The sequence below is a fragment of the Lepidochelys kempii genome, chromosome 1 (genome assembly GCF_965140265.1).
Source record: "Lepidochelys kempii isolate rLepKem1 chromosome 1, rLepKem1.hap2, whole genome shotgun sequence".
NCBI classification, from domain to species: domain Eukaryota; kingdom Metazoa; phylum Chordata; order Testudines; family Cheloniidae; genus Lepidochelys; species Lepidochelys kempii.
Genome location: NC_133256.1, coordinates 212,093,679 through 212,117,619, shown reverse-complemented (window position 1 = coordinate 212,117,619; position 23,941 = coordinate 212,093,679). Strand labels below are relative to the sequence as shown.

Below are 23,941 nucleotides of genomic sequence, written 5' to 3'. Positions count from 1 at the left end.
AAGGACACCAACCATTTTCCCTTTGCAGGTCCCCTTTAAAATCCATTTAGTGGGAAACAGCCTTCATGGCTGATAAACTAGTAGACATTGGAATAAACCAAGGGAAAAAAAATTATAGGGGAACAAAGTCACCATTCCACAGCCCAATCCCTTGCTGTTGTAGCAGTCTTCTCAGACATTACCCTCAAACAATGAACCATGAGAACTTCTGAGTCATCCCATTGTCTCTGATTCCCAGCATACTTTCATTTCAGGAAGCCTTGAGTTAAAAAACATTGTTTAATTAGTTGTAACTGCACAAAGCACTTATCCTGGCATATACCACTAAGAAAAAGAGGAAGAAGAAGACACTAAACCTCAGGTCTGGAAAGAGAGAGACAGAAGAACAAGAAATACACTGTCAGAGCAAAGAATAAAAGTACGACCCCTAAGGTAACTGAAAACCACAAGGGACTGATAAGTCCCAAGGAGCCTTTTGTCAGTTTCCTTATAGAAAGCCTTATCAGCACTGAAGTGGACTGAAGTCAGAGATCTGTCTGCATAGAGCTCCTCCTGATAAGTATTTTTGTTTCTTATTTATCTTGCTGGTCTTTATTACATTGTTACTTTGTTAGATTTTCTATCAACTAAAATTTTGGTGACTTTGTGTAGCAAATGAAAAGGAGTAATGATGTGATCAAAGAGCCTCCACTTCTGGATGCCCATCTTGAAGATCGTGCTCACCACCCATCGACTTTCAGTGTGCTGAGAACTGCTGAAAATCTGCCCATGGGTGTCTCAAGTTGCACACACAAAAACAAAAGTATCCAGAGTTTGGGGCACTCTTGAAAATGTGGGACTTTATAAGGCACCTCTCACCTGCCCCTAAAACATCATTACAGTTCAACAGAAAGAGAATGGAAATTCAGATAAGGAAACTGATCAAATTAGGGTGGGTCTGAACCTCAGAGACTCAAATCGTTTTCATGTCAAAGCAGTTTCAGGGAGATGTGGCAGATAGGAGTTCTGTTCCCTTAGGATACAAAAGAGGATAAAAACAAACACAAAAATGGACAAGGATGGATTATCATCTTCTCTTTTACAAGGCATCCAGATGGAGATGCAGGGCCAAATTCTGCTTTCAGTAATTTTGGTGTAAAGCAGAATAATTCCACTGAAGTCAATGGAACTATTCCAGATTTCCACTGATGTAGCCAAGATCAGATTTTGGCCCGCAGTGGTCAGAAGTTGATTAAGATTGATCTATCTATCTATCTATTCTTCATAATACTTTGCTCTGTTATAGTACCTATCATCTGAAGGTTTCAAAGCACTTTCCAAATCTCTTTGGCTTAAGCCTCCCAACATCCCTATAAAATATTATTTCCATTTGATAGGTGGAAAAACTGAGTCATAGAGGGGGTAAATGATTTGACCAAAGTTGCTAAGAAGTCAGTAGCATATCTCAAGTCTCTCAGTTCTGGGCTTTAACCACAATCTTAATCTATTGGTACTGCAAGGTACTGTACATGGGCACTTTGCTTTATCCTCTGAATGATAGATGTGCTTGGCTGCTACTATAATACTGAATAGGATTAGTAAGAAAAGGAGCCCAATTCCCCAACCAAAACAGAATTTCTTTGTGTATCTTTCTCCTGCGATCTTTTGTATTCATTGGCTGGCCTGGAGGTGGGCTTTGACTAGTAAAATTACAATGCATTGTCAAATGGGCGATTGAGTTCAAGACAAGGACTGGTGTCTAAAGAAGGATTTAATTATTTGCATAGGTGTTAAATAACTGATTTTTAAAAATATAATGTTGGCATACCCAGCACATTCCTGAACATAGGAGCTGACATCATAGAGGTACAGGACAGGCAGGGACCTTGATAGGTCATCTAGTCCAATCACCTGCCCGGAGACAGGCCTAAGTATTATCTAGACTATCACTGAGGTGTTTGTCTAATCTGTTCTGATAAAGCTTCATTGATGGGGATTCCACAAGTTCCCTAAGTAATTTGTTCGAGTGCTTAGCTACCCTTACAATTAAGAAGTTTTTCCTAATGTCTAACCTAAATCTCCATTGCTACAATTTAAGCCCATTACTTCTTGTCCTCTCCTCAGTAGATATCATGCTCTTTTTTCTAACAGCCTTTTACATACTTGAAGCCTGTTATCATGTCCCCCCCTCAGTCTTCTCTTTTCCAGAGTAAACAAACCCAACTTTTAGAATTTTTCCTCATAGGTCATGTTTTCTAGACCTTTAATTATGTATTTTGTTCTCCTCTGGACTCTCTCCAATTTGTCCACATCTTTCCTGAAGTGTCATGCTCTGAACTGGATACAGTACTCCAGTTGAGGCCTTACCAGTGATGAGCAGAGTGTAAGAATTACTTCTCACATCTTGCTTACAATACTCCTGCTAATACATCCCAGAATGATGTTTGCTTTTTTTGCAACAGTGTTACATTTTTGACTCCTATTTCATTTGTGATCCACTATAACCCCCAGATCCTTTTCTGCAGTACTCCTTCTTAGGCAGTCATTTCCCATTTTGTATTTGTGCAATTGATTATTCCTTCCTAAGTACAGTACTTTGCATTTGTCCTTATTGAATTTCATCCTATTTATTTCAGACCATTTCTCCAGTTTGTTAAGATTTTGAATTCTAATCCTGTTCTCCAAAGTGCTTGCTACCCCACCCAGCTTGGTATCTGTGATGAGTTCCCAAGATACAACCTGGAACTGGAGTACTGCTGAGCTCACCAACCTGGGCTCCCTCTCACACTGTACTGCTGTGACAAGCTGCAAACCTCTGATAGGTACTGCGCTTACACAGACATCCACAGGCAGGGATACATCCAACTGAGTTACATGAATGCTTTTCCCAGACACTCATTAACTAACAATAGAGGGGCTCCAGCCAGTTCCCTCAGCTCCTAACCATGCAACCCTGAGCTGTACTGTCTTGCACTGGTCAGAAGCCTGACTAGTGTACGTTTATTACCCAGTCCACCCCTCCCTCAATGTGGAGAGGATATGCAACAGTCTTTGTTCCTGAGCTGAGGTTTCCCAAGCACTTCAAGGTAAATCATAAAACAGGTTTATTAACTACAGATAGATTTTAAGTGATTATTCGTGGTAGGCATAAAAGGGCAGAGATGGTCTCCAAAGAAAATAAAAATAAGTGCATAATCTAAATCTCAATCCTTATTACACTAGGCAGTATTCCAGTCATGTGAATGAACCCATGATGCCAATTATGTTGTAATTGTGTTTTGTCACTAGTATTTCTAGTTCTTCCTGTGTATTCCCCATTCTTCTTGCACTAGAATGCAGACATCTAAGATGTTCATTAAATTTCCCCTCTGTATTCCCTCTGGTCTCTCCTTTGTCCCCACTGTGATTGCCCATGTTCCCCCCATATTCTGACCCTTCACCCAGATCTCCATGTTCTGGACTTACCTATGGCCTTTTATCTCCTTCCCCCATTAAACCTAGTTTAAAGCCTGCCTAGCCAGTCTGTATCAAAAGATACTCTTCCCCTTCCTTGATAGGTGGACCCCATCTATGCTAAGCAGTCCTTCTTCTTGGAACAGCACCCCACGGCTGAGGAAGCCGAAGCCCCTCTGGCAATACAGCCATGCATTTAGCTCCAGGGTCCTCAGAACATATACTGTCTAGCTATCTAGCTACCTGCCTTATTGGGAGACACACTATTGACAAGATCCTCAGCTGGCATAGATTGGTGCAGCTCCATGGATTTCAGTGGAGCTATGCTGATTTATACAAGTGAGGCTATGGTGCTACAGGCCCATCTAGTCTGATATACCATCATTTACCAACCAGGAACTGAACAGTGGGGAGCTTTTCATATCTGTTGAAATTCAAGAACTATTATTAGATACCTATTCAGTTATGTTACTAAAATTTAGTAAAAACTTTCTTCACAAGTAATGCAATGTAATTGATAAACACCATTTTGACTGTCTAAATTCTCATGGTTTAGTTTGAAATTTGACCCATTCTGTCATGTGTTGAGAAGTGCCAGTGTACATTAAGCAAGGATGTTCTAAACCTTTCAGATCATTCCACAGGGGCAAGATGAACTTGCAACTGGTCATTCCTGGATTAGTCATCCTGCCCATTAAACTAGTAGGGACAGCTCTGTTTCTCATCTATTGTGAGTATCGCTGTGCATTTGTAATTTTGAGTTATTATTTATTGATTTTATAGCACTTTTCTTATAGCGGCTGATACTTTCAAGTGTGTGTTGTCTAGTGTGGGATATTACAGTGAATCTTAGCATCTCACACAAACCAAACTAGGCACAAAATACCCCCAAGAATGGTGCTGGGATTGGATCTAGGCAGCGGTGATGTGTCCTAGGAACACTTCTCTGTGGCTCGCTGAAGAGCTGAGCAGCATCCTGAGGTAACCCAAAAACTCCTCTTTGCTGCATGACTTTGTATGAGTAAAAGAATAAACGGACACAAATCAGACATCAGGAATGGTAACATACAAAAGCCAATAGGAGAACACCTCAATCTCCCTGGACATTCAATAACAGATTTAAAAGTAGCCATCCTTCAACAAAAAAACTTTCTTCAAAAACAGACTTCAAAGAGAAATTGCAGATCTACAATTCATTTGCAAATTTAACACCATAAATTTGGGTCTGAATAGGGACTGGGCATGGCTGGCTCTATAAAAGCAATTTTCCCCCTCTGGGTATTGACACCTCCTCATCAATTATTGGGAGTGGACCACATCCACCCTGACTGAATTGGCCTTGTTCACACTGGTTCTCCACTTGTAAGGTAACTCCCTTCTCTTCATGTGTCAGTATATTTATGCCTGCATCTGTAATTTTCACTCCATGCACCTGAAGAAGTGGGTTTTTTTACCCACGAAAGTTTATGCCCAAATAAATCTGTTAGTCTTTAAGGAGCCACCGGACTCCTCATTGTTTTTGTGGATACAGACTAACATGGCTACCCCTCTGCTACTTTGTATGAGTAAGCCATTCATAATGTGCACTTTAATGTACCTTGGGAGTGAAAAAGAACTGAACCGGTGACTGCACAATGGTGTGTGATCTTTTTAGATAGTTTACATATTAAATTGTAAAGAGTATCATAGTAAAGTACTTGTGTCAGGCTGCTGTCCCCTGGGATCTAAACCCAGAAGGGTAATAGCAAACTTTTAGATTAATTAACTGGTGAAGCTGCACTTGGTAATACAATTTCATGTGTAACTTCAGCCTCCATCTCCCATGTCATAATACATCTCTTCTCCTTTCTCTATTACTAGTCTTAATTTAGGATTGTTATATTTGTGTTTCCCTGTCCCCTTAGTATAAGACCCTCTTGCTCACATTCACTTAGGAAACCTGAGTGAAATGTTTTCCAATGGCCACCAACACTTCTCCAAGAATGGCCAAACAGAGTCACTTTTGAGTGATTCCTGATGCTTTCCCTGCAGAATTCCTGGTCTCTGTGAAGTGAGAAATGGATCACAACCCACCAGATATGTGCCCTGGATAGAAAGGATTCATAGTGGGGAAGGGAAGAATTTGTTTTCCAAGGAGTAATTGTTTTAGCTAAGGGAATTTTTTTACTCCTAGTTGCACTGAGTGATCTCACAGCTGGAGTTTCCTCTTTCTCTGATAGCTGACAGTTTCTGCCTGGGTCACAGAGGTATAGAGAAAAACTGAGCATTTTACTCCTGGGGGAATTCTGTGCCACCACAAATTCACATAATTTATGACCCCCCCCCCCCCCGATTTCTTTGCTTTCCCTCAGAAAAATGACTTTCAGATAGGGAAGCAAAGGGAAGCCACAAGAGCAGTCATGCAACCTCCCCAGCAGTATGTTTTGGGTGCCCAGCACAGCCAGCAGAGAGGTAAATCACTGTGGGGCAGGAGGCAGGACTGGGGAAGACCCGGCTGGTAGTTCCTACCCTGTGCTGGGCTCAGCTGCTAGTCCTGGCTGGGCTGGGGAGGATGGGACTTCCTCTGCCTCTGCACGGCATCTGGGGCTGGTTCATACCCACTCCCAGATTTCTCTCCCTGCAGCAGAGGAACAATGGGTGCAGGAAGCTCTACAAAATTCCCCTCCCACCGCTTCCTGCACCCATTGCTCCTCTGCTGCAGGGGGAGGGATTCCAGTACAGGGAGCTGCTCATACCCAGACCCTCCCACGGAGCCTCATCCCCCGCACTCAGAATCCCCACCATGAACCCCACTCCCCCTGCACCTGGACCACCCCGATGAGCCACATGCACACAGATCCACACCCCACTGAGCCCCAACCAGCTACACATGGGTCCCCACCCCACTGAGCCCCAGTCCCCCAGCATCTGAAGCCCCCCACACCCAGACCCCTTGCTGAACTCTATTCCCCCACACCCGTTCAACTGAGCCCCAACCACCTTCACCCCCCTCCAGAATCCCATTACTGTTTCACCCAGAAGCCCCCAACAAGCCCCTGTGCATCCAGATCCCCACCACAACCAGATCCCCCACTGAGCCGCCAGCACCCAGATTGCCCCACACACATAACCCTCTCAACCCACAACCGGATCCCCCACATTAAGCCCCTTCACACTTGGATCCTGCCTTGCCTTGGTGAACCTGGCATGGAGGGGCAGGGCCCTGCGGTGTTTCTGGGACAGGCCCGGTCCTTGCACTGTGTCAAGGTTGGGTGCAGCCTCACCGCTGAGTCTGTGTCCCAGGGGGGAGCTACACAGTGATCTCCCACCTCTGTGCAGTCCATGACCTGTGCTCCCCAATGCCATGCTGGGGCCTCCACATTTATTTGATAAATAAAATTGTCAGAATTTTAAAATATTGTGTGCAGAATTTTAAATATTTTGGTGCAGAATGCCCTTAGGAGTAATGGCATTTGTTTCTGTATTCGGTGTAGCTGTGTTTTTCCCAGGATATTGGAGAGACAAGGTGGGTGAGGTAATATCTGTTATTGGACCAACTTCTGTTGGTGAGAGAGCCAAGTTTTCAAGCCACACAGAGATCTTCATAAAAGATCTCTCTCACCAAAAGAAGTTGGTCCAATAAAAGATATTACCTCACCCACCTTGTATCTCTGTTTGTTTCTGTGGCAGGGGGAGAAATAGGGCATGACAGCAGTTTGTAAAGCATGTTACAACATTTGTCTTGGTGAAGCAAAGGGAGTGACCCATCCTGTGGGCATATAGGGCTTGAAACATCAGTGCAGACCCAGTCCTCTTCTGGGGATAGGGAAGTGAAATGATTCCCACACAGCCAGGAGTATTCCTAGGGTTTTTTTGCTATGGACAAGATATGTCTGGAATATGGAAAGTCACTTATTCTGGGAATTAGATTTGACCAACAAATTATTCACAAACATGGCTGATTTCTGTAGAGAATTTTTCTTTGCCCATGTTTGCACCCCTTCTTGCTTACTTTTTACAAACATATGTTATCATTATTTGTGTTACCGGAGTGCCTAGGAGCGCAAGTCAAGGGCCAGGACCTCATTGTGTTACATGCTATACAAAAACATGTGCGACAATCAAGCTTTGTTCTATGGACATTTATGGCAAGCTAATTTCAGATCCATAGTCATGATTCATTGCACTCTGTCTGTATTTAGGGTTCTGTATAACCATTTATCCTTTGTTTGTGTCTGTACTGTAGCCTGTCCCTATACCAGTGTTGGTTAGTGTTGTTACTGGCAGGAATACCAGAGATATTAGTGCTCCCATTAGCTTTATGCTGTAATCTCCCTCACCCCTATTCCAGGCTGATGATAGCTCCCTGGGCATGCGGTTGTGTCATGGGCTATGAACACCCTTTCCAAACAACTGCTATTAACCAAATGTTGTATAGGCAGCATTAAGGCTCATCTCCAGGAGAACAACATCTGGGCTTGTGTTCAGTTCCACAGATCTTCCCCATGCCGGGCTCTCAAGGGACCCTCAATTCCACAACTGAGGAGAGCATAACAGGTAAGATGCTGGGGTTCTCTATGAAATTCTGTTGAGCAAAGGGGGTGTTCTCTTTGTTTCTGTTGAATGCTCATATTGTTATTACTGAAACTAGAGGGCCTACCTGAGTTTGTGGGCCTATTGTACTAGGCAAGGAGCACCCGTGCTCACAACAGCCAAGTGAAAAAAAAATCAGAGTGGAGCAAAAATGGCCTTCTAAAAAAAAAAGCCCAGTTGCTCATTGCCCCTGGAAACTGGTGCCCTGCTCAACTGCCCCTAGAACTGGCCCTGTACAATTACATGGTAAAAGTTCCTGCCTGCCCTGAAGAATGTACTGTCTAAATAGAAACCACAGGATAAGTATCATAAGCCCCATTTAACTGCTGGGGAACTGAGGCACAAAGAGATTAATTGACAACTACAACTCTAGTGATAATCCCACTGCCACATATGTACCTGATATTGTAGAAAAAAATGCAATTCCTTGGCATATCATTGTATTATTGGACCAATATAATAGCAAGGGGGCAGAATTTCATGGACCGCTTTAACTCTGAATTTCCCAACTGTGGTTAAATCCTTAAATTTGAGAGTGTATTAGAGAAGAAGGATGTCCCAATGGTTAAGATGCTAGCCTCGGACTTGGGAGATCCAAATTCATGTCCTTGCTCTGCCACAGCCTCCTGTGCAACCTTGGGGAAGTCACTTAGTCTCAGTTTCTCACGTATAAAATGCATATTATTGTACTTCCATACCTCACAGATCAATTATGAGATGCTCAAATATTATGGTAATAGGGGCCACAGAAGTACCTTAAAAGGGTTAGCTTCACTTTTTGTATCTAATATACTCAAGTTGTTCAGACAAATGACTATCTATGGATTATTTGCACAGTAACTGATGCTAAGATTCAGTATTTGGACTTAAAATGGTCTCCTAACCACATGTATTCTGAATGTGCGTTTGTGATCAAATATCGGTCTAGATGAGGCTCTCATTTTTGTAGTATCTGAGAACCTCACAAACATTAATGAATTTATCCACACAACACACCTTTTCAGGTTGGCAAATATCATTAATCTAATTATACAGATGGGGAGGCTCAGAAAGATCAAGCCCAGATTTTTGGCGACGGTTTTCAATACTAGGAGCCTAAAGTGAGGCTCCTAAATCCATATTTAGATATCTGCCTGGTTTTCAAAAGTGCTGAGCACCCACTGTTCACACTCGGTGGCCAGGTACTGAATTTAGACCAATGTGTTTTAATCACAAAATCATCCTTCCTCATATGAGCATTTCCTCACAGATATACATGTCTGATACTTTCATTGAAATAAATGATACACCACTTCGAAAACTTCATGAGGTTGTGAGTGTGAAGGGGCTCCAAGAGGGATGAGTTGAACTACAGCCCTAAGGTAAAATGTTCAGAAGCGCCCAAGACCTAGATTCACAAAAGGATGTAGATGGTGAGATCCATCACAACACCTATCTTTTAAGCATCTAGAAAATCACAGGAACAACACTGCAATCCACACAGCTTGAGTTAGGCATCTAGGCTCCCTATACAATGAATGAGGAGAGATAGGTTCCTTGGAATGTGATTCACAAAAGCCAGCACACTAGGTGAGGAGTTGCCTAAAATAGCCAATGTGAGATGCTGATGAGATGCTATGCCCTGCCCCTCTTATAGACCTTGTCTGCACTTGTGGTGGTGTGTAGGGTATGTGTAGCTACATGCCACAGTGAAAGACAGGCTATTTCCACAGTTTGGCATGTAGCTGCATGCGACAGTGAAAGCCTCTGGTGGGAGGAAGTGGGGAAAGGCTCTGATGGGGGAGGCAGTGGGGAATGAGCCTTTCCCCGCTGCCTCCCTCCATCCAGAGTCTTTCACAGCTGCATGTACTGTACACACTGCCGCAAGTGTAGGCAAGGCCATGAAGATAGGAGCTTAAACCCAGGCTGCAGAACTTTGAAAGTGAATAAAATAAGTTGAAGTAAGGCCACCTTAATTCTGAATAAAACTGTCCACCCAGGGATTTAAATATATTGATTTAAATTCACACTTCATCTTAAACCAGTATAAATCTCCCATGTAGATAAGTCCTAATGGCCAAGCCAGTGTCTTTCCACAGGAGCTGGGATGCCTTCTAAACTAAAGGTTTGTCTACCCGAGATTTTAACTTCTGTTAAGTGATTGCCAATTACGCAAGGTAGTTAATACAGTTGTAAAGGCTAGTGCTGACCTCCCCAAACATTTGTTCCAGGTACAGATATTTGTAGTTTACCCTAAGGCCTGGTCTACACTATGAGTTTATGTTGAGTTTAGCAGCATTAAATCGAATTAACCCTGCACACGTCCACACAACGAAGCCATTTTTTCAACAAAGGGCTCTTAAAACAGATTTCTGTACTCCTCCCCAACGAGGGGATTAACGCTGAAATCGACATGGCCGTTTCGAATTAGTGTGGATGCAATTCAAAGGTATTGGCCTCCGGGAGCTATCCCACAGTGCACCATTGTGACCACTGTGGACAGCACTCTGAACTCGGATGCACTGGCCAAGTGTACAGTAAAAGCCCCGGGAACTTTTCAATCTCACTTCCTGTTTGGCCAGGCGAGCTCATCAGCACAGGTGACCATGCAGTCCCTGAATCAAAAAAGAGCTCCAGCATGGACCAAACGGGAGGTACTGGATCTGATCGCTGTATGGGGAGAGGAATCCATGCTATCAGAACTACGTTGCAAAAGACGAAATGCCAAAACATTTCAAAAAATCTCCGAGGCCATGAGGGACAGAAGCTACAGCAGGGACGCAACACAGTGCTGTGTGAAACTTAAGGAGCTCAGACAAGCATACCAGAAAACCAAAGAATCAAACATACACTCCAGGACAGAGCCCCAGACATGCTGCTTCTACGCTGAGCTGCATACAATTCTAAGAGGGGGCTGCCACCACTACCCCACCCCTGTCCGTGGACTCCGATGATGGGGTGCTCTCCGCCATGCCTGAGGATTTTGCGGACGGGGAAGATGAGGAGGAGGAGGACGAGCTTGAGGAGAGCACACAACACACCGTTCTCCCCAGCAGCTAGGATCTTTTTATCACCCTGACTGAAATACCCTCCCAACCCAACGAAGCCGGAGAAGGGACCTCTGGTGAGTGTACCTTTTTAAATATAATACATGTTATAAAAGCAAGTGTTTTTTAATGATTAAAAATCCCTGAGGACTTGGGATGCATTCGTGGCCAGTACAGCTACTGGAAAAGTCTGTTAACGTGCCTGGGGATGGAGCCGAAATCTTCCAGGGACATCTCCATGAAGCTCTCCTGGAGGTACTCTAAAAGCCTTTGCAGAAGGTTTCTGGGGAGAGCAGCCTTATTCCATCCTCCATGGTAGGACACTTTACCATGCCATGCAAGTAGCAAGTAATCTGGTATCATTGCATGACAAAGCCTGGCAGCATATGGTCCCGGTGTTTGCTGGCATTCAAGCAACATCCGTTCTTTATCTCTCTGTGTTATCCTCAGGAGAGTGATATCGTTCATAGTAACCTGGTTGAAATAGGGGAATTTAATTAAGGGGACATTCAGAGGTGGCCGTTCCTACTGGGCTGTTTGCCTGTGGCTGAAAAGAAATCCTCCCCGCAGTTAGCCATGCAGTGGGGGGGGGTTGAGGGGGGGTGTCATTGGCGCTGAGATGTTCATGTTTGGCTAGCAGGGATCTTCCCTGCTAGAAGCCAGGAGGTAGGGGGAAGGGTAAAGCGATCATCCCAGAGAATTGGATGGTGGGGGCGAGGTTAGTTTGGTTTCTGCTGCTGCACGTTAACATGAAAACCGCAGCACTAAATGGCCAACTCAACGGGCTTTACTTGGTATGGGAAAGAAGGGGGCTGTTGTTATGAAGGTTGCAGAAGCCGAAAGACTATGGCTTACCATGGCCGCCTGCAAGCCAAATTCTGTTGCCCAGCACTGCATGTGTGATCTCTAACACCAAAGCCGCAGGCACTCAATATAAGATGCAAAATGCTACCTTGTACCAAAATCACATGTGCCATGTAATATGAATAGTGTTGTTCACCGTGAGAGTATAGCCATTGTTCTGTAAAATGGATCTTTTTAAATACTTCACTCCCTTTTTTTCTTCCCGCAGCTGCAAATGTTTCAAGCCTCCCTCCTCTGTCCCAAAAGCTATCTCAGATAAGGCGGTGAAAAAAAGCACATGTGTGATGAAATGTTCTCTGAGCTCATGCAGTCGTCCGGCACTGACAGAGCTCAGCAGAATGTGTGGAGGGACACAATAGCGCAGTACAGGACAGTGGCCAATGAACATGAGGAGAAGTGACAGCAGGAAGATCAGAGGAGGCATGAGGCAACGCTGGGGCTACTGCGGGATCAAACAGACATGCTCTGGCGTCGGGTGGAGGTTCATGAATGGCAGCAGGCTCACAGACTGCCGCTGCAGCCGCTGCTTAACCGCCCTCCCTCCTCCCCAAGTTCCATAGCCTCCTCACCCGGACGCCCAAGAACGCGGGGCCGGGAGGGGAGGCTTCGGGCACCCAACCACTCCACCCCAGTGGACAGCCCAAGCAACAGAAGGCTGGCATTCAGGAAGTTTTAAAGTGACCTTTTCCTTCCCTCCTCTCACACCCCACCCGGGCTACCTTGTGGGTTATCTCCCTATTTTTTTAATCAATTAATAAAGAATACATGTTTTTTAAATGATAGTGACTTTATTTCCTTTGCGAGCAAGCTGTGATCAAAGAGGGGAGGACGGGTGGCTTACAGAAAATTTAGAGTCAACCAAGGGGGTGGATTTTCATCAAGGAGAAACAAACAGAAGTGTCACACAGTATCCTGGACAGTCATGAAACTGGTTTTCAAAGCTTCTCTGATGTGCACCGCTTCCTGCTGTGCTCTTCTAACCGCCCTGGTGTCTGGCTGCACGTATTCAGAGGCCAGGCGATTTGCCTCAACCTCCCACCCCGCCATAAACGTCTCCCTCTTACTCTCACAGAGATTGTGGAGCACACAGCAAGCAGTAATAATAATGGGAATATTGGTTTTGCTGGGGCCTGAGCAAGTCAGTAAACTGTGCTAGCATGCTTTTAAACATCCAAATGCACACTCTACCACCATTCTGCACTTGGTCAGCCTATAGTTGAACAGCTCCTGACTACTGTTCAGGGTGCCCGTGCATGGCTTCATGAGCCAGGGCATTAAGGGGTAGGCTGGGTCCCCAAAGATAACTATAGGCATTTCAACATCCCCAAAGGTTATTTTCTGGTCTGGGAAGTAAATCCCTTCCTCCAGTTGTTTAAACAGACCAGAGTTCCTGAAGATGCGAGCGTCATGAACCTTTCCCGGCCATCCCACATTGATGTTGGTGAAACGTCCCTTGTGATCCACCAGTGCTTGCAGCACCACTGAAAAGTACCCCTTGTGGTTTACGTACTGGCTGCCCTGGTGGTCCGGTGCCAAGATAGGGATATGCGTTCCGTCTATAGCCCCACCACAGTTAGGGAATCCCATTGCAGCAAAGCCATCCACTATGACCTGCACATTTCCCAGAGTCACTACCTTTGATAGCAGTAGCTCAATGACTGCGTTGGCTACTTGCATCACAGCAGCCTCCACAGTAGATTTGCCCACTCCAAATTGATTCCCAACTGACCGGTAGCTGTCTGGCGTTGCAAGCTTCTACAGGGCTATTGCCACTCCTTAACGGTGAGGGTTGCTCTCATCTTGGTATTCTTGTGCTTCAGGGCAGGGGAGAGCAAGTCACAAAGTTCCATGAAAGTGCCCTTATGCCTGCGAAAGTTTCGCAGCCACTGGGAATCATCCCAAAACTGCAACACTGTGTGGTCCCACCACTCTGTCCTTGTTTCCCGGGCCCAGAATCGGTGTTCCATGGCATGAGCCTTCCCCAATAACACCATGATCTCCAAATTGCTGGGGACCGTGGTTTTAGAGAAATCTGTGTTCATGTCCTCATCACTGCGCTTCCCTCACCTCCTCGCCTGGTTTTTCAGGTGCTGGTTCTGCATAAACTGCACGATAATGCGCGAGATGTTTACAATGGTCATAACTGCTGCGGTGAGCTGAACGGGCTCCATGCTTGTTGTGCTATGGTGTCTGCTCGGGCAATCCAGGAAAAGGGCGCAAAACAATCGTCTGCCATTGCTCTGACGGAGGGAGGGGTGACTGACAACATGGCCTACAGCGTTGGCTTACAGGGAATTAAAATCAACAACATGAGTAGCTTTGAATCAAGGAGAAACAGAATGGCCCCTCAAGGATAGAACTCAAAACCCGGGGTTTAGCAGGCTGTTGATTTCATGGAGGGAGGGAGGAAGGGAGGAGAAAATGAATACAAAACAAATCTGGTCTATTTCTTGTTTTGATCAGTTAATCTATCTTTATACATCTTGCTGGCAGCAGACGGTGCAAGTATGACTGCTGGCCATCGTCATCTCCTGGGTGCTTGGCAGAAGACAGTGTAGTAGGACTGCCGGCGGGACTGAATTGCCATGAGACGAAACTTAAAAGGGAAATGACCTGGCTGAGTCACTCCCATGTTTGCCCAGGCGCCCCGACCGACCTCACCGAGGTCTGCTAAAAGAGCACCCTGGAGTACGGCAACAATGGCTACCAGTCATACTGCACTCTCTGCTGCCAAAAGGCAATGAGCTGCTGCTGTGTAGCAATGCCGTACCGCGTCTGCCAGCACCCAGGAGACATATGGTGATGGTTACCTGAGCGGGCTCCATGCTTGCCGTGGTATGGCGTCTGCACAGGTAACTCAAGAAAAAAGGCGCGAAACGATTCTCTGCCGTTGCTTTCATGGAGGGAGGGAAGGGGGGGGGGGGCTGACGACATGTACCCAGAACCACCCGCAACAATGTTTTAGCCCCATCAGACACTGGGATTTCTACCCAGAATTCAAATGGGTGGCGGAGACTGCGGGAACTGTGGGATAGCTACCCACAGTGCAATGCTCCAGAAGTCGATGGTTGCCTCGGTACTGTGGACACACTCCGCCGACTACATGCACTTAGAGCATTTGTGTGGGGACACACACAATCGACTGTATAAAAACACTTTCTACAAAACCAACTTCTATAAATTCAACCTAATTTCGTAGTGTAGACATGGCCTAAGATTAACTTTCTGAGTGCCTCCATTTAAACAATCCCTTAGGTACTTTTTAAAATGGGACTTAGGCTCCTAAATCACTGAGGTACTTTTGAAAAATTTATTCCTAGCTTTTGTGAAATATTGACAAATAATCTCCCCTGGTATTCAATCAGTACTATGCATTATCAATTCATCCCCAATTTTAGTCAGTGAATTGTTATTCGTGAATATTGCCAAAGTGTTTGGATGAACAAATTTGTGGCTGTTTGTCTGAATCACATGGTATTGTTTCTGCTGCCTGATTGGCAGGAACTTTTTAAACAGGATATATAATATAATATAATGGTAATTAATTAATATATATAGGAAAATTAACATGCTAGTTTTATCCATGTAGCTTTTTTTAACTGCTCAACCAGCTCTAATGTACAGTGATACTGTTCCTAAAAATGATTCCAACTTTGAATTGAATTGCTCAGAGTGGAATTGGATTTTCTTTTCAGTTGTACAGACTACCCCAGGCCTGCCTAAGACACAACCTGATACCGGCACAATCACAACTACAGCTCGTGACAGAACAGGTACGCCTGTGGAATTTATAATCCCATTTAAGATATCAGTTTGATAAAAGTAGAGGAGGGCCTAAAGCAGAACCTCATATCTAGCCCCTCTTTTCTAAAGTTTGGTGGAGAATAAGGTTCAAATATCCTGATCCAAATTTGACCCTATAGTTTTGTTTTTGATTGAATCCAAACCCTAAAGGGGCCTATTTTCCAGATCCAATTTGGATGCAGCCTTAAAATGACTAAAATACCATGAGAATATCTGTTCTTGGAAGATTTCCACCATTCTAGATGGCAGAAATTTGTCCATTTTAGCTAATATCAGGACATTTCTTTCACTAGGGATCAAAATCTCCCAAGGACAGTTCAGTAGGTTTTGGCACTGCCAAGCCCTAAACAGCTTTAAATGCTAAATCCAAACCTGCTATTCAGGCCATCTCTAGAATTTCTTGACGTTGGATAGTTACTTCTGATGGTTCCTGTGGGATACTTTCTCTGCCCTTAGGGGACTTGCAGGATGGATATGGAGCTACAGTGCTGGGCACATTACAATATTTTAGGCATATAGGTGACTAGATGGGCAGATTAAGTATTGTGTTGAAATATACAGACATGTCTGTATTCAGCTATACATACATGGTGAGGACCTCTCCCCTTACACCGATGTAAATGAAGATTAATTGAATTAAGGTCCATGAAGATGGACCTTTGTACGCAGGGATAGTTTAAGGTTATGAGGGGCCCAAGGCTAATGGGAGGGAAGGGCCTAAGTAGGAATTACATATTGCAAAGAAATAATGAAGTCATCAAACATTTATGTACATACATATTTACATATTATTTATTTATGTAAAATTAATAACTTTATTCTACTCTCACTACACTCAATTCTTCAAACAGTTACTGCTGAGTCAGAGGGAGCATGAGGGATGCTACGCTGTCCTTCTCTTAGGCCTCCTTCCTCCTAGGTAATGAAGTGCTCATCTGTAGGAGGACGAACACTGCAACTTGCCCCATCCTGCTCAACTCTTCCAACCTTGTGCTTCTACCCTCAGCTCTCCATATGACACAGCACAAAGTCAAGCCCTGTAGGTGTTTCCTGCAAGCTATGGACTCTACACCACATACCCTGTCTCACTCTGTCTGCAGTCTGGGAGGCAGCCAGCTTTTGTTATGTAAAAGAAAACCACTCAGGTGTAAAATCCACTGAAGCAGAGGAAGTAGCAGTGGGAAAATTACATTGGGTGACGTATTTTAGGCTGTCTTGCTCTGAAAGCTGCCTCCCAGTGTTGCACTAGCTAAGGAAAATGAATTACTGTTTTCACATTGAACCCAAATATTATTTGTGGGATGATATCCAGTTTGTGTAGTTAATCTCCAGTGATTCATCACATCAGGCTAATTTGTCACCAAGCTCTTCCACAATTAGAATAATACAATAGAATCATAGGATTGGAAGGGACCTTAAGAGGTCATCTAGTCCGGTCCCCTGCACTCATGGCAGGACTAAGTATTATCTATCCTAGAATGTGTGATCAGCAGCTCTGACGTGAGGTTTTTTAAGCATGAGTTCTGTGTGCACCAGACCCGTATGGTTTGCATTGGTTTGTTTTAAGCTTTCTGCAAGAAAAAGGCAACAGCTAGAAGTGACACAGATCTTTAGATGGTTGCCCAGTCATAATATTTAGTGCTTCTGTACTATGTTAGCTCTTCAGAATCACTGTACAAGCATTAAACAAACTTAAAGCCTTTCAGTTTTTGAATGACTAGGAATTGACAAAACAGAGCTATTCCCTGTTGTGTTCTCTGCCCCCCTGAACAAAAAGACTTCATTGAAAATCAGCATCTTAAAAGAACCATTCAGGATCTTTCAAAAGAACGGTCCAACCAAGGCTGCTGTAGTGACACCCTTGTTACATCTGGCCTGGTGTTTGTTTAGGGCTGGGTAGAATGAAAGGAGAGCTTCCTGTTTCGTTTGCATGTGTAAATCAAGCAGACCTTGCTTATTTTTTTTTTGCCTTAAAGTGCTCAGAGTTTAGGGGAGGAAAGTGAATGAAATTCTGCTTATACCAGGTGTGAAAAAGCAGAAGGGACCAAAATCTATTCTTGTACAAAAATCTGTTCTCCCTGAAGTCAACAAGGCTACACAGGTGTAACTGTCAGCAGGAATCGACCTGTGTTCTAGAATCACACACATTCCGTGCTTACCCAACATTTGCCACTTGGGAGAGAAGTTAGTTTGAGTTGGGGCAGAAAAATGAGGACTAACTTCAGGTTTATTTAGCTTTAAGTTTTTGGGATGAAACTCAAAAGAAATCAAATGAGAGATACTTTCATGATGGATTGAACTGCTAGAGAACCAGCATATGGACTGAACCTGCCTTTAGCCTGTTCAGCCAGTCTTTCTATCATAGCCTGCTAAGAAGTGGATTTAAAATCTGTGAGGGAAAGGGGAGGGAGAAACCTACAACATTGTGTGTTGAGCTTCCTCCAGTGCTCTTGCAACCCCTTAAAAGTACAAAGATGCGCTGGCCTTTGGAACTAGGCTGAGCATGAGGAAAGAACTTTGTTGCCTGTGCATCCCAGTACAGAAAAATATATCAAAGAAAAAAATTAGATTTCTTTGATTTTTAGTACAGTTCAATACAGTATGGAACACAGTGCATCATAAATCTGAAGCCCCTCAGTGGAAGGTATTGTTAAACTACTGGTATCCAGAATGGGATGTTTTGTTTTGTTTTTCCTACAAATGTGGGAATTCATTCCTTATACATGGGAGGGGCAATAGTTCTGGCTGGAGTTGGATAGAGTGTGTGCAGGTTCCGTGCAAGCTTCCCACCCTACCTCTCTGGTACTGCCTCTTTCCCCCGCCACCACCTTGCCCTGCCCACCCGCCCCGGCACTCACCAGTTATCCAGAAACAGGACCCAGCACACACAGAAGATAATGGTGAAAGGCACTAGGACGCAGGAGGCAGCATCCTGGAACTGCCTGCCAGCCTCAGCCCAGGAGAAGGACATAGGGAGCTTCTTCCCACCCTGACAGCTAAGCAGAGCTCCAGAGACTCAGGGATGGGGGAAGCTGGGGCGGGGAGACAATGCCTGCTCAAACTGTATCCGCAACTGGCACATGTTCCCGTGGTAACCGGATTTTGAGTGTCCAGTCACCAGTGTTAACCAGATACCTGGCAGTGTGTTCCTGCAGTGCGGGGAGACGCAGCTGAGCTCCTTCCAAGCCACAGGGGACTGCTTTGCCTTGCCTGCTGGCAGGAGTGCTCTAGCAGGGCTACATGAGCAAGCTTGCCCTCCCCCACCACCCCAGCCGTGCCCCATGCCTGACCAGTAGGGCCTAAAAATAGGAGGGCCTAAGGCTATAGCCTTATTAGCCAAATGGTTAATCCAGCCCTGTTTGCATGCCTATTAGATAGATGCTGTAGTGAGGGCTGAGATGGAACTTGTGTTTAAATGCTTACATTCAGGTGCTTATCATTCTTTTTAAAGTATATAAACTGGTAATTGGTCATGCTTGTTCCCAACCCAAAAGTGAATTTCTGGAAGTTTAGTACATTTGACATGGATGTTTCAGAGATATATGAGTGTGAGTAAACAGCATTTGCCCACCACATTTCCAGATGCTTTTTAATGCTCAGATTACTGAACCAGGCTTTTCCTTCAAAGCAGAAATTTGCCATGGATATACATATGTGTAAATCAATGGAACAATTTCCCCCCCACCACCCCCGTTACACTAGTGTAAATCCTAGTTAACTCAGTGAAAGTAAGTGACTTCCTTCAAATTTATACAGTTGTAAATGAGAGCAATATCTAGCCCACAGAGAGTTGAACCTGTTCACACAAAGTGTGAGTCTGGTCCTTAGGGACAAATTTTGTCCTTACCCATACTCCTCCATTTCCATTGATGTCAAATTCACACACTCACATCCACTCACCCCCTGGCCCATGCAGTTATGTTTATTTAATTGACTATGAGAGATGGGCCTGAACCAAACCTTCCCTCTCACCCAAAGCACCCCAAACTGTTCGTATTGGGAGGTATTTGAAATATGAATCTGTATCCAATATCACATCTAGTCTCTTTCTCTATAGTGTGCTGACACAAAACTCCAGATACAAACACTCATGAGCTTTGGGAGGCCTGAGACCTGGATGCAAAGTCTGCAGCTGGGGTGCAGTTCTAGTGTCACAGTGTAGGGCAACTGCGCTTGTATTTCCCCTCAGGGGTTCAGCAAGGACATCCACTTCCAGGCTTTCGGTTCCCCTGGCCCTCACCTCTCTTGGGTGGAGACACGTCTCTCTCTTTTCCTTTCCGACCAGGATATTTTTAGGCTGAACAGTTTTATGCCTTTATTGTGGTATTTCCTGCAAAAGACAGACTGCCTAAACAGACCTGCTTGCTTTTTCTCCCAGAAGCAGGTAATCAGTAGACAGTAGGTTTTTATTCCCAGGTCGTAGCTTCAAAGGCCTTCCAAGTACCTCCTAGGAAACCCACTTCATATGTATTATCCCAAACAGATTTTTGAAGTTCCTAACGTATTCCCAAGGTTTACATTAGTCCGTCTCCTGAAAAAGTTACTGTAGGATTGTATGTAACACATAAACTGTTACATTTTTAATGCAATAGATCCCATGGGTATTAAACTTAATTCAAGTAGAAATTCAAATAAACCCCATCTAATATATACATCTAATGCCTACATAGTCTAATCTATATATTTAACCTATATAAATGTGACATCTTGAAAATAAAACACATAGGACCAACTTCAGAGATGAGTCAACCAGATTCCTGGTGCGGTTAATGTGTGTGTAACTGAAGAGACTGAGTAGCAGCTGATTCAGAGCCAGTTAGGCTCATCCATAGTTCTGCTGTACTATGGCTGACCTGTAGTGAATCCTTTACTGGCATTTATCCACCTGACCACTGGTCTTCCCTGCCTTTCCAGTGATGTCCTGTAGGCATTGGAAGGGTAGAGAGTTTCCCAGCTGTAAATAAGATTTTTGCCTCTCATCTCTCTGTGATTTATTTTATAAGTTGACTGTCTCCATTTCTGTTCAAAATTCTATGTTTTTCTGTGTGGTCATGTCCCCTTCTACAGCTAAACCCTTACAGTGGGAGGGGCACCGAGGGAATTACTACTTATTTTCTAAAGCCAAAGGGGTCTGGAGTTCCAGCCGAACAGAGTGTGATGAACAGAGCTCGGATCTAGTTGTCATCAGTGACAGAAAAGAGCTGGTAAGATCAAACACTGCTTTGTGGGAATTGAGATTATGCTGAATGCCCAGATCCTCAAATGTACTTAGGTGCCTAACTCCCATTGAAATCTTTGAGGTTCTGAACTTAAGCCTCCAATACTCAGGTTTGTAATCAGTCCTTCCCACTGCAGACAGCTTTCCATGACCAGATCACTGGGTCTCTGTAAGCTGTTGATACCAGACACAGTCATCTGTATAGCAGTGATTCTCCAACTTCTTCATTATGAGCATCTCTTCTAAAGAAAGAGATCCTTTCTTGGGCTCACCAGTCCCCCCAATACCTCAGTTACCCACCATTTTGTTATCAACATGCTGCATTCTGCAAAGCACCAGGAGAGGCCTCAGAGTTTGAGAAAATGCAGCCACAGTGGAGGTTCTGATCAGAGGCCTCAGAGGAATGAGATACATCTCTCTGATCTCCGATTAATCAAGTATCCAACCATGCACGTGAATCCTTTGACAACAATGAAGGAGATTCAGTAACCTAAGGCAAAGTAACCTCACACAGTGTGTAAACTAGTGTTTCACACTCACTGTAAAGCCTCATCTACGCTCAGGGTTCAGAGCTACATCAATTTAAACCAGCTGAGGATCTGGCCCTCCAAGTATAACCACATCAAAGGACCTCATTATAGTACAGCTAAGCTTTAGAGAATTAAACTGAACTATTTAACTTTATAGTATGTAACCTTGGGATGACGTACCCTGCTCCCCACAGTACCTCTGGCTAGCTCTAGTGCCTCACCTCCTCCCCATCCCACCTCATTCCTCTTGGGGTGATTTGCATACCCCAGGGTGCAGAGAGGAAACAATCCCTGTATTCATCTCATGTGCATAGGCTGCGGTCATCCCTCTTTCTTGTTTGGAGTAAGCCAAGGTGGGGAAAAACTCCTTCCATCCTCATAACCTCATGTATCCAAGCCAGGAGCCAGAAAAATTTGCACTAGAATCGTATCCCAATATCCTAGTTAACAACGTGAATTATCCCAGGATTCACACAGTCACTAACAAAAAGGTTAGATCCTGTCTGCATTACAAATATTAACCACGTTGCAACTACATCAAGGGACATTTGGTTGCCAAGAGGAATGAGCTTAAGTGTGAATTGCAGAGTTATACACAGGAGTAGATCATTGGTTTGCAAAGTAATTGTAACTGGCAAAATGAAGGCGGTAACATTTCTCCAGTTACTCTCAATTCAGATGATAACCTGGTTCCTGGCTCCCACAGCCATTACAGACACAGTGGTAAGAGCAGGATAAAGGAGATGTTCTTTAGATTTTCCTCTCACATTTCCTTTGTGTCACTGATTCACCACACACTTCCTTTCCTTGTCAGGAGTTTCTTCGTAATAAAACAAGGGATGCTGATTATTTCATTGGACTAACTTACTCAGAGATGGAGAGGAGATGGTATTGGATTGACAAGACAGAGCTTACGAGAGGCCTGTATGTTTATTCTTTTCTCTCATAGCTAATGAACATAATGGGCCAGAGCATCATCATTTATATGCATGTGTTCAAGATGAGAATCTGGCTAAATAAATGTAAGTGAATCTACCAATGCAACTTCTAGTTCATTGTGGATAGTGCTAGAATCTCCTCTGAAAACAGGCTGTGATTTCCTGTGACTTTGTCAAGTGAACAGTGTTTGCTGAAGAAGTCAGTGCCATTGTCACATGGGCAGAGGGCTCCTTCTAGTCTGGAATTTCATTGAAGCTGTCTCAGAAGAACTGCGTTTGTCATCGAAGTCTACATTAGTGTCAGACAGGACTGAGTTTTTTTCCCTGGGGCTGTTATGGGGAATAATGTTAGCAGATTCTGTGCTTGAGGGAGAAGGAATATCTCTTTAGTAGAGGAGGAGGAGGAAGAAGGGAGACGCTTGTGTATGCATGCGTATACATATAAAGAAATGAAAATAAGGATTTAGTTCAACAGTTCAGCTTCTTTTTTGGTTATTTCTCTTTGCCCAGATTTACTCTGAAACCAAAGACATTGGAGTATGAAAATGACTGTGCAGTTATCAGAGCTGGAGAAGTGAGTCCTGCATCTTGTCACCAACTAAACCACTGGATCTGTGAGAAGACAATGAAATAACTCTTGTTTTGTAGGATGAGTCCCAGCACAGGTAGTCTGTGGCACTGGAATCCAGCTGGAGCATTTCCCCCTAATCTCAGACACAAATATGCACATGTATTCTCATTTTAGAATAAAAGAAACCATGATATGATCCTGGCCTATGGCACTTTTTATTTTCTATCCACAACAAATTCCAGACCAAGGTATGCATTTTGGACACCATTTCTGGATGCATTTTCATCAGCACATTGTAGGAAGAGTAATGGAGGACTTCGTTTTCTGTAATAAGGACACTTCACCAATCTGATAGACTCTGCCCTCCATGGAAGGTCACACATGCTGAAAGGATATAGGGTGCAAGAACTACTCAAGGGCCAAGAAAGATCACAGCTCCTACCCATGGACTGCTCTCTGCAGAGCAGAGGTGGGCATGAAGCAGGACCATAGCCCTAGCTCCTCCTCCCAGCATTGTGCAAAAGCATTGGGCCCTAATCCACAAAAAGCCTTAGGCATGGCAATGCAGTCCAGTTCAATGCCTAAACTTTAGGTGTCTGGCTACCCAGTGGAAGCCATAAAACCTGAGTTGGGCACATAGGCTCCCTATAAGATTCATGGGGAGATATACGTGCTTGAGAATGGGATCCACAAAAATTCCCACACGCTAGGGCATGGAGCTGTCTCACCAACCACTAGCAGATACTGAGGAGAGGGGTGTGTCCTAAGCCCCACCCCTCTCTGGGTCTTAGGCACCTAAATCCAGGATGGAAGGAGGCTCTTGTCTCTGCTTGGTAGTCACAGCCTGGAATTGTCTCCTGGAATCAGGCTCTTAAGCCATTTCTTGCCAGAAATGCAGTGGCACATGCTTAAGTTCATACAAAATGGCTGGGCATGGATGTGGGGGGAAGGGAGGACCTCCTTTATAAACTTTCACCCAGCAGTTA

General features: G+C 44.4%; 1 protein-coding gene across 7 annotated transcripts; it reads left to right on the top strand.

The window, feature by feature from the left end:
* Nucleotides 1–304: 304 nt before the first annotated feature.
* On the top strand, nucleotides 305–23,139 carry LOC140905746 (C-type lectin domain family 5 member A-like). Of its 7 annotated transcripts, XM_073329189.1 has the most exons (8): nucleotides 305–432; nucleotides 2,616–2,801; nucleotides 4,077–4,162; nucleotides 7,900–7,968; nucleotides 15,590–15,667; nucleotides 20,766–20,902; nucleotides 22,261–22,370; nucleotides 22,895–23,139. In XM_073329189.1, the coding sequence occupies exons 3-8, from the start codon at nucleotides 4,084–4,086 to the stop codon at nucleotides 23,016–23,018; spliced, it is 597 nt and encodes a 198-aa protein (XP_073185290.1). In that variant the 5' UTR covers nucleotides 305–432; nucleotides 2,616–2,801; nucleotides 4,077–4,083; the 3' UTR covers nucleotides 23,019–23,139. The 7 variants fall into 7 exon arrangements, with proteins under 7 accessions (XP_073185290.1, XP_073185281.1, XP_073185251.1 ...); XM_073329180.1 differs by lacking the exon at nucleotides 2,616–2,801; XM_073329150.1 differs by lacking the exon at nucleotides 2,616–2,801 and having other exon boundaries at nucleotides 4,065–4,162.
* Nucleotides 23,140–23,941: the final 802 nt, after the last annotated feature.

Excerpts from the sequence above, each read along its gene's own strand:
- LOC140905746 (XM_073329180.1), top strand. The coding sequence starts at position 4,084 with ATGAACTTGCAACTGGTCATTCCTGGATTAGTCATCCTGCCCATTAAA. Across the intron at positions 7,969-15,589 it reads AACTGAGGAGAGCATAACAG|TTGTACAGACTACCCCAGGC; the intron begins GTAAGATGCTGG and ends TTTTCTTTTCAG. Across the intron at positions 20,903-22,260 it reads TCAGTGACAGAAAAGAGCTG|GAGTTTCTTCGTAATAAAAC; the intron begins GTAAGATCAAAC and ends TTTCCTTGTCAG.